General features: G+C 51.5%; 1 protein-coding gene across 1 annotated transcript in view; it reads right to left on the bottom strand.

Moving 5' to 3' along the window:
* Positions 1-8,734, bottom strand: part of LOC116968992 (tumor protein p63-regulated gene 1-like protein) — an 11,597-nt gene extending 2,863 nt beyond the window's left edge. The window contains exons 1-4 of the mRNA XM_033015971.1: positions 8,302-8,734; positions 3,767-3,855; positions 3,094-3,270; positions 2,001-2,151 (exon numbers count right to left, since the gene is read on the bottom strand). Of these exons, the coding sequence (XP_032871862.1) occupies positions 2,001-2,151; positions 3,094-3,270; positions 3,767-3,855; positions 8,302-8,502 (618 nt within the window). The 5' untranslated portion in view covers positions 8,503-8,734. The remainder of the gene's footprint in view (positions 1-2,000; positions 2,152-3,093; positions 3,271-3,766; positions 3,856-8,301) is intronic.
* Between the last annotated feature and the right edge of the window lie 1,838 nt (positions 8,735-10,572).

The raw sequence follows: 10,572 nt of genomic DNA, 5'->3' as shown, positions 1-10,572 counted from the left end.
CAAACTGGAGGACGAGACAGATGTTCGGCAGCTGTGGCAGGGTCTGAATGCAATCACCTCCTACAAGGCAAAACCAGGAGGCAGCTCGAATGCCGGTGTAACATCACTCCCTGACGAGCTCAATGCGTTTTACGCACGCTTTGACAGGGAGAATACTGATGTGCCTTCCCGATCCCCCATTCGTTGTGATGGCATTTCAGTCTCAGTCACAGAGGCCGATGTCAGGAAATCCTTCAGAGGGGTGAACCCCCGAAAAGCACCTGGACCTGATGGTATACCCGGCCGTGTTCTAAAAACCTGTGCGGACCAACTGGCGGGAGTTTTTACGGATATTTTCAACCTCTCACTTCTGAGGTCTGAGGTCCCCACCTGCTTTAAAAGGGCATCAATTATACCGGTGCCCAAGAAGAGTAAGGTGACATGCCTCAATGACTATCGACCAGTGGCACTAACGCCGGTGGTGATGAAGTGCTTTGAGAGGTTGATCATGGAGCAAATCAACTCCTACATCGACAAAAACCTGGACCCACTGCAGTTCGCGTACCGCCACAACAGATCAACGGTGGATGCGATCTCGCTGGCCCTCCACTCCGCACTGGACCACTTGGACAACAAAAACTCATATGTCAGGCTGTTATTCATTGATTACAGCTCGGCATTTAACACAATCATCCCCTCCAAACTGGTTACCAAATTCGCAGAACTGGGTCTCTGCGCATCCCTCTGCAACTGGATCCTCGACTTCCTCGTCCACAGACCACAGTCTGTTCGTATTGGTGGAAATGTGTCAGCCTCAATAACAATCAGCACGGGAGCACCTCAAGGCTGCGTGCTCAGCCCCCTGCTGTACTCACTCTATACCCATGACTGCGTAGCGAACCACAGTGCGAACTCCATCATCAAGTTCGCTGACGACACCACTATTGTGGGGCGTATCACTGATGGGGATGAGTCAGAGTACAGAAGAGAGATCGAGCAACTGTCCATATGGTGCCAGCGCAATAACCTGGCCCTCAACACCAGCAAAACCAAGGAACTGATTGTGGACTTTGGAAGGAGTAGGAGGGGGACCCACAGCCCCATTTATATCAACGGGTCGATGGTTGAAAGGGTCAAGAACTTCAAATTCCTGGGCGTGCACATCTCTGAAGATCTTTCCTGGTCCGAGAACACTAACGCAATTATCAAAAAAGCTCATCAGCGCCTCTACTTCCTGAGAGGATTACGGAGAGTCGGATTGTCAAGGAAGACTCTCTCTAACTTCTACAGGTGCACAGTCGAGAGCATGCTGACCGGTTGCATCGTGGCTTGGTTCGGCAATTTGAGCGCCCTGGAGAGGAAAAGACTACAAAAAGTAGTAAACACTGCCCAGTCCATCATCGGCACTGACCTTCCTTCCATCGAGGGGATTTATCGCAGTCGCTGCCTCAAAAAGGCTGGCAGTATCATCAAAGACCCACACCATCCTGGCCACACACTCATCTCCCTGCTACCTTCAGGTAGAAGGTACAGGAGCCTGAAGACTGCAACAACCAGGTTCAGGAATAGCTACTTCCCCTCAGCCATCAGGCTATTAAACCTGGCTCGGACAAAACTCTGATTATTAGCAACCACTTTCTGTTATTTGCACTACCAGTTTATTTATTCATGTGTGTATATATTTATATCATGGTATATGGACACATTTATCTGTTTTGTAGTAAATGCCTACTATTTTCTGTGTGCTTAAGCAAAGCAAGAATTTCATTGTCCTATACAGGGACACATGACAATAAACTCACTTGAACTTGAACTTGAACACACACACAGACACACAGACACACAGACACACAGACACACGCACACACGCACACACGCACACACGCACACACGCACACACACACACACACACACACACACACACACACACACACACACACACACACACACACACACACACACACAGGTGGAGAGATGCACGGTTGCCCTACCTCCCTCCCACCCCCAGTCTCCCCACTCACCGAGCCGAGGGGTGCCAGGTGCCCGCTCTCTACGCCGGGATGTTCTGTCAGGATGACGGTCGGCAGATCCCGAGCCCAGGGGTTCCAGCGGGAACGGAACGTTGACTCATGCAGTTTGTCCCATCCCAGCCGTAACCCCAGCCCACAACGCCTGGGCTCAAAGGACAACGCGGTTAGTTCACACCCGCTCACACTCACACACACACTCGCACCCCACTACACTCACACTCACACACACACTAATACACCCGCTCACACTCACACACACACTCGCACCCCACTACACTCACAAAGCCCCCCGATTCACACCCCCCACACTCACAACCCATCCCCCACTCACACCCCCCCCAAACTCACACTGACACACACACCCCTGACACTCACTCCCCCACATTCACACACACACATCCCTCACACTCACACACCCCCACCTCACTAGACACCCCCATAACCCACGCCCCAGTCCTAAACACCCCCACATCCCCCTCACCCACCCTCCTACAGCCCCCCAGTCCTAGACCCTTCCAAAGCCCCCCCTCCCAATCATAAATGTGAGTGTGGGGGCCCCCAGGGAGGGGAGGGGTGGTGAGCACCCCTAGGTTGGGGAGGGGGTGAGGGGACACCCAGGGTCGGGGAGGGAGGGTGTGATCCCCCCAGGGGGAAGCGTGATGAGGGCCCCCCAGTCTGGAGAGGGCGAGGGGGTTGGGGACCACCAGAGTGGGCAGGAAGTGGGACCCCAGGGAGGGCAGGTGTGGGGACCCCCAGAATTGGGGAGCAGGGCTGTGGGACCCCATAGTGGGGAGGCAGGAGGGGGGAGACCCCCAGGGTGGGGAGGGGTTTGAGGGATCCCCAAGGTGGGACGAAGGTGGGGTGTGGACGCAATGGTGGGTGAGTGTGCTTCCCCCAGGGTGGGGGTGGAGTGTGGGGACCCCCAAGGTCGGGGAGGGGGAGGTGGGTTTGGTTCCCCCAGGGTGGGGGAGGGGGGGGGGTGTGGGGGCTTCCCCAGGGTGGGGATGGAAAGGGGAGGGGGATTCCCCAGGGTGGGGGAGGGGGAGTGGAAGGGGGTGGGATGGGGAGCCCAGTGTTGACTCACCTGCTGAGGGAGGTTGTGGGGAAGTGGAAGGGGCCAACAGTGATGGTGTCGATGTACTGCAGGGGGATTCGCACCAGCAGGTGACAGGACAGGCCCACAAAGTCGTAGTGAGACACCAGCAGCACTCGTGGGGTCAGCAGCAACAGTCTCTCGCTCTCCCGGTTCCAGTGGTCCACCCTGAGTGGGGCAGGAGACGGGGAGATACTTGACTCACTCAATCCTGCTCACTGGCAACGGGACTTTGTATAGGGAACGTCTGTCCCCACCCTCCCCCCACCCTCCCTCGCTCAGTCTCACCCGCCCTGACCCACAGACTGACCCATGACCCACAGCCTGACCCTGACCCACAGCCTGACCCCATTATCCACATCCTCACCTGTGGGTCAAGGGGTCAGTCAAGCTGTGGGATTCCCTCTCTACCCAGTTCCCCTCTCCCACTATCCGCACCTCCCTCTCCTCTCCCCCACCCTCCCTGTCCCTCGGAAACCTTCTCCTCTCCCGCCCGTCCCCTCCGACATCCCCTTCCCCTGTCCCGACCCCCCTCCTCCCTCGCACCCTCTCCACTGATGTCTCACCGGCTGAAGCCAGGCACTCTTCCCTCTCCCCCTCTCTCAACCCCCCTCTCCCCTCCCCTCTCCCCCACGCCACTCCACTGTGATCAGGGGTCTCTCACTCTGTGAGGAGCCAGGTTCCCTGCACTTTGCCATCCTCCTCCTCCAGTGTTCTCTCAGTCTCGCTGATCGCTGCTTGCAACGCCCCTGGCTGTGGAGACACAGGGAGAGAGAGAGAGAGATGGTTTATGTCGAATGGGGAGAGAGGGGGGAGAGACAGAGACTGTGACCCTCCACTGGAGAGAGAGGGAGAAACTGGATGTGGGAGACAGACACAGCCAGACCGAGGCAGAGACAGACACATAGACAGGGACACAGACACAGACACAGAGAGAGAGGAACACAGAACAAGATAGACACTTAAATTGTGGAAAAATGCTTCTACCCCAACTCTTAAATGTGGATCACATGCATGTCTGAGAAGCCACATCTTGAAGATATGAGACTCGTCTTAGCAGGAAAATCAGAGCAATTTTCAAAGATATGGTCTCCTTTCATTGATTCATTACAAGTATACATAGAAACATAGAAAATACAGTGGCTTGCAAAAGTTTTCATACCCCTTGAACTTTTCCACATTTTGTCACGTTACAACCACAAACGTAAATGTATTTTATTGAGATTTTATGTGATAGACCAACACAAAGTGGTGCATAATTGTGAAGTGGAAGGAAAATGATACATGGTTTTCAAATTTTTTTACAAATAAAAAACTGAAAAGTGTGGCGTGCAAAAGTATTCAGCCCCCCTGAGTCAATACTTTGTAGAACCACCTTTCGCTGCAATTACAGCTGCAAGTCTTTTGGGGTATGTCTCTACCAGCTTTGCACATCTAGAGACTGACATTTTTGCCCATTCTTCTTTGCAAAATAGCTCAAGCTCAGTCAGATTGGATGGAGAGCGTCTGTGAACAGCAATTTTCAAGTCTTGCCAGAGATTCTCAATTGGATTTAGGTCTGGACTTTGACTGGGCCATTCTAACACATGAATATGCTTTGATCTAAACCTTTCCATTGTAGCTCTGGCTGTATGTTTAGGGTCGTTGTCCTGCTGGAAGGTGAACCTCCGCCCCAGTCTCAAGTCTTTTGCAGACTCTAACAGGTTTTCTTCCAAGATTGCCCTGTATTTGGCCCCATCCATCTTCCCATCAACTCTGACCAGCTTCCCTGTCCCTGCTGAAGAAAAGCATCCCCACAGCATGATGCTGCCACCACCATGTTTCACAGTGGGGATGGTGTGTTCAGGGTGATGTGCAGTGTTAGTTTTCCGCCACACATAGCATTTTGCATTTAGGCCAAAAACTTCAATTTTGGTCTCATCTGACCAGAGCACCTTCCTCCACATGTTTGCTCGTCCCCCACATGGCTTGTGGCAAACTGCAAACGGGACTTCTTATGGCTTTTTTTCAACAATGGCTTTCTTCTTGCCACTCTTCCATAAAGGCCCGATTTGTGGAGTGCACGACTAATAGTTGTCCTGTGGACAGATTCTCCCACCTGAGCTGTGGATCTCTGCAGCTCCTCCAGAGTTACCATGGGCCTCTTGGCTGCTTCTCTGATCAATGCTCTCCTTGCCCGGCCTGTCAGTTTAGGTGGACGGCCATGTCTTGGTAGGTTTGCAGTTGTGCCATACTCTTTCCATTTTCGGATGATGGATTGAACAGTGCTCCGTGAGATGTTCAAAGCTTGGGATATTTTTTTATAACCTAACCCTGCTTTAAACTTCTCCACAACTTTATCCCTGACCTGTCTGGTGTGTTCCTTGGGCTTCATGATGCTGTTTGTTCACTAATGTTCTCTAACAAACCTCTGAGGCCTTCACAGAACAGCTGTATTTATACTGAGATTAGATTACACACAAGTGGACTCTATTTACTAATTAGGTGACTTCTGAAGGCAATTGGTTGCACTGGATTTTATTTAGGGGTATCAGAGTAAAGGGGGCTGAATACTTTTGCAAGCCACTGTAGGTGCAGGAGTTGGCCATTTGGCCCTTCGAGCCTGCACCGCCATTCAATATGATCATGGCTGATCATCCAACTCAGTATCCTGTACCTGCCTTCTCTCCATACCCCCTGATCCCTTTAGCCACAAGGGCCACATCTAACTCCATCTTAAATATAGCCAATGAACTGGCCTCAACTACCTTCTGTGGCAGAGAATTCCAGAGATTCACCACTCACTGTGTGAAAAATGTTTTTCTCATCTCGGTCCTAAAAGACTTCCCCCTTATCCTTAAACTGTGAACCCCTGTTCTGGACTTCCCCAACATCGGGAACAATCTTCCTGCATCTAGCCTGTCCAACCCCTTAAGAATTTTGTACGTTTCTATAAGATCCCCCCTCAATCTTCTAAATTCTAGCGAGTACAAGCCGAGTCTATCCAGTCTTTCTACATATGAACGTCCTGACATCCCAAGAATCAGTCTGGTGAACCTTCTCTGCGCTCCCTTTATGGCAACAATGTCTTTCCTCAGATTAGGAGACCAAAACTGTACGCAATACTCCAGGTGTGGTCTCACCAAGACCCTGTACAACTGCAGTAGAACCTCCCTGCTCCTTTACTCAAATCCTTTTGCTATGAATGCTAACATACCATTCGCTTTCTTCACTGCCTGCTGCACCTGCATGCCTACTTTAAATGACTGGTATACCATGACACCCAGGTCGCGTTGCATCTCCCCTTTCCTAATCGGCCACCATTTAGATGTGCAACACAACTTTGGAATTAAACCGATTTACGAACAGGGTGACGGGTCTGGTGAGAAACGAAGCAGGTATATCAATACGTTTTGGTCTTTTATTTATTTATTTTTTATTATTATTTTTCGTTTTGGTCTGCTTATTTTTTTTTTAAGTTCTTACTGACTCTGTGATGACACTCTTTGTTAGTTCAGGAGTTTAATAATAATAATAATGGATGGAATTTATATAGCGCCTTTCTAATACTCAAGGCGCTTTACATCGCATTATTCATTCACTCCTCAGTCACACTCGGTGGTGGTAAGCTACTTCTGTAGCCACAGCTGCCCTGGGGCAGACTGACGGAAGCGTGGCTGCCAATCTGCGCCTACGGCCCCTCCGACCACCACCAATCACTCACACACATTCACACACATTCACACACAGGCAAAGGTGGGTGAAGTGTATTGCCCAAGGACACAATGACAGTATGCACTCCAAGCGGGATTTGAACCGGCTACCTTCCGGTCGCCAGCCGAACACTTAGCCCATTGTGCCATCTGTTTACATATTCACTCTCTTTTTACTTTCTCTCTTTCTTTCTCTTTCTCTTTCTCTATTTCATTTTTGTTAAATTAAAAGGGAAGATGTACAATAATTGTATTTTGTCATAAGCCGCGGTTTATACTAATGTACACTGCAGCTAATAAAAATATGAATTAAACATACACAGTGACAGATAGAGAGAAAGACAGAGGGAGAGACAGAGACACACAGAGTGAATCAGACAGGGAGGGGCACACATTGACAGTTAGAGACCGACACAAAGGCAGAGAGAGAGAGAGAGAGAGAGAGAGAGAGAGTTAAAGACAGAGAGACGAGCGAGGGACACAGAAACAGAGAAACACAGAGGGACACAGTGAGAAACATAGACAATAGGTGCAGGAGGAGGCCATTCGGCCCTTCGAGCCAGCACCGCCATTCATTGTGGTCTTGGCTGATCGTCCCCTATCAATAACCCGTGCCTGCCTTCTCCCCATATCCCTTGACTCCACGAGCCCCTAGAGCTCTATCTAACTCTCTCTTAAATCCATCCAGTGACTTGGCCTCCACTGCCCTGTGTGGCAGGGAATTCCATAAATTCACAACTCTCTGGGTGGAAACGTTTTTTCTCATCTCAGTCCTAAATGACCTCCCCTTTATTCTAAGACTGTGTGGCCCCTGGTTCTGGACTCGCCCAACATTGGGAACATTTTTCGTGCATCTAGCTTGTCCAGTCCTTTTATAATTTTATATGTTTCTATAAAACACACAGACAGAGGGTGAGAGGATTTCCATCCACTGGGGACACAGAGACAGTGACTGTTCACTGGGAGACAGAGGGATAGATGGACCCTCTGTCCTCTCTCTGACCCCAACCATCAGGGTTAGGGACCACTCCCACCTGTCCTTCCCTCGCTGGCCCCAGGAGGTGATGCCCAGATGCCCAGCAGTATCCCAGACCCATCATAGCAAAAGGATTTGAGTATAAGATTCATAGCAAAAGGATTTGAGTATAGGAGCAGGGAGGTTCTACTGCAGTTGTACAGGGTCTTGGTGAGACCACACCTGGAGTATTGCATACAGTTTTGGTCTCCTAATCTGAGGAAAGACATTCTTGCCATATCTGTGGAATTCTCTGCCACAAAAGGTAGTTGAGGCCAGTTCATTGGCTATATTTAAGAGGGAGTTAGATGTGGCCCTTGTGGCTAAAGGGATCAGGGGGGTATGGAGAGAAGGCAGGTACAGGATACTGAGTTGGATGATCAGCCATGATCATATTGAATGGCGGTGCAGGCTCGAAGGGCCGAATGGCCTCTACTCCTGCACCTATTTTCTATGTTTCTATCTCCCAGCCACCGCGCGGCCCACACTCACCCGCAGAGCGAAGAATTCATCCCGGTGGCTCTGGCCCGGGGGCGGGGGGAGGACAGAGGGGGAGAACTCACCCCGCGGGAGAGGGGGGTACAGTCGGGAGAGGTCGGCAGGGTTTACAGGGTTAACGCCCGGGCCCTGGGTAAAGGTGGCGTCAGGTTCCAGTTGGGTGGAGGGAGCGCTGGGCTCCAGCTGATGCTCCATGGCCGGCTGGGGAACCCCCGGGGTTCCGGGGCGGGATCAGCTCCAGTCCTGGCCGGAGCGAAGCAGCAAACTCCTGGTGTAGGGCAGTCAGGGTCAGGGTCAGGGTGCAGGAGAGGCCGGGGTCTGCAGGGCCAGATCTCCACAACACAACAACTCAGGGCGACTCCACCGCTGAGATGAACCAGGAAACTGGTGACAGGCGGCGGCCTCGATCTCAACAGCTAAACCACAGGAAATGTAGAAAAACTGGTTCCAGTTGCCAGGAAACAGGTGGACACAAGCGGGGAATAACCCAGAGCAGAATAACAGAGACTAAATGTGTTACTGATACAACAGTGTTACAGTGTGGGGTGTATCAGTGTTACAGTGTGGGGTGTATCAGTGTTACAGTGTGGGGTGTATCAGTGTTACAGTGTGGGGTGTATCAGTGTTACAGTGTGGGGTGTATCAGTGTTACAGTGTGGGCTGTATCAGTGTTACAGTGTGGGGTGTATCAGTGTTACAGTGTGGGGTTGTATCAGTGTTACAGTGGGTGTATCAGTGTTACAGTGTGGGGTGTATCAGTGTTACAGTGTGGGGTGTATCAGTGTTACAGTGTGGGGTGTATCGGTGTTACAGTGTGGGGTGTATCAGTGTTACAGTGTGAGGTGTATCACAGGACTTTCATGTGAAGAAAGACTGGATAGACTCGGCTTGTACTCGCTACAATTTAGAAGATTGAGGGGAATCTTATAGAAACTTACAAAATTCTTAAGGGGTTGGACAGGCTAGATGCAGGAAGATTGTTCCCGATGTTGGGGAAGCCCAGAACAAGGGGTCACAGTTTAAGGATAAGGGGGAAGTCTTTTAGGACCGAGATGAGAAAAACATTTTTCACACAGAGTGGTGAATCTGTGGAATTCTCTGCCACAGAAGGTAGTTGAGGCCAGTTCATTGGCTATATTTAAGAGGGAGTTAGATGTGGCCCTTGTGGCTAAAGGGATCAGGGGGTATGGAGAGAAGGCAGGTACAGGATACTGAGTTGGATGATCAGCCATGATCATATTGAACGGCGGTGCAGGCTCGAAGGGCCGAATGGCCTACTCCTGCACCTATTTTCTATGTTTCTATCAGTGTTACAATGTGGGGTGTGGGGTGGATCCGTGCAACAGTAAGGGGTTGTAGGGTGTAACGGTGTTACCAGAACCTATGAGAGGGGGGTGCAGGGGGTACATCGTACCCAGGCCCGGGGTCCAAAAGGGGGCCCGGGAATTTCCTGAAATCTCAGAAAATGTTTGCGTGTATTTTGTGAAGACTAGCATTCACATGTTGTGTGAGCCGACAGTTTTATATATCGGAATTCGTAGAAATTGTGATCCATGATGTCGCGGGGAATTTTAACTGGCGGGTGTGTGGTCGGGGTGAGCTGATTAAAAGAGGGGGAAGGGGAAGACCCATCACTACTGATGCATCTACCCTCTAGGGAGGGGGATCACTCGGACCCAGCAGTCATCACGACCGGGATCTCTGGTGAGGTGGCGGCTCTGGCCGGTGGAGAGGCGAGGGAGGGAGGGTCGGCGGGCGGTCCGTGGGGGGCTGGAGTAGGGATACGGGCAGCAGCATCAGTGGCTTTCTGAAGACAATGAAGGTTATTGACAGTGGTCCTTCCCGGGGAGGTGGTGGGAGTCAACGACAGCGGGCGGCAGTTTCGGTGGTCCGCGCCTGGGTAGGCGGTGAGGGTGAGGGTGAGGGTCGGGGAGGGCTGGATGTTGTTGCTGCTCCTCGTGGTGGTCGGGCAGGCGGCACCGCTGTCCAGCCGTGAAATTCCGGGCGGTCAAGTCGAGGAGTGTCGGTGGAGGGACCGGTCTCGAGTGTGTGTGTGAGAGTGACTGGGGTGGTAGAGTGGATGTGTGTGAGTGGATGGGTGTGTATAGGTGTGGGTGAGTGAGTGTGTGTGAGTGGTTGGGCGTGAATGGGTATGTGTGTGTGGGTGCGTGAGTGTGTGGGTGTGTATAGGTGTGAGTGAATGAGTGGGTGTGTATAGGCGTGAGTGAATGAGTGTGTGGGAGTGAGTGTGTATAGATGAGTGAG

Source organism: Amblyraja radiata, chromosome 49 (assembly GCF_010909765.2).
Source record: "Amblyraja radiata isolate CabotCenter1 chromosome 49, sAmbRad1.1.pri, whole genome shotgun sequence".
In the NCBI taxonomy this organism is placed as follows: Eukaryota; Metazoa; Chordata; class Chondrichthyes; order Rajiformes; family Rajidae; genus Amblyraja; species Amblyraja radiata.
The sequence above is the reverse complement of the archived record's forward strand: the minus strand, read 5'-3'. Positions and strand labels throughout refer to the sequence as shown.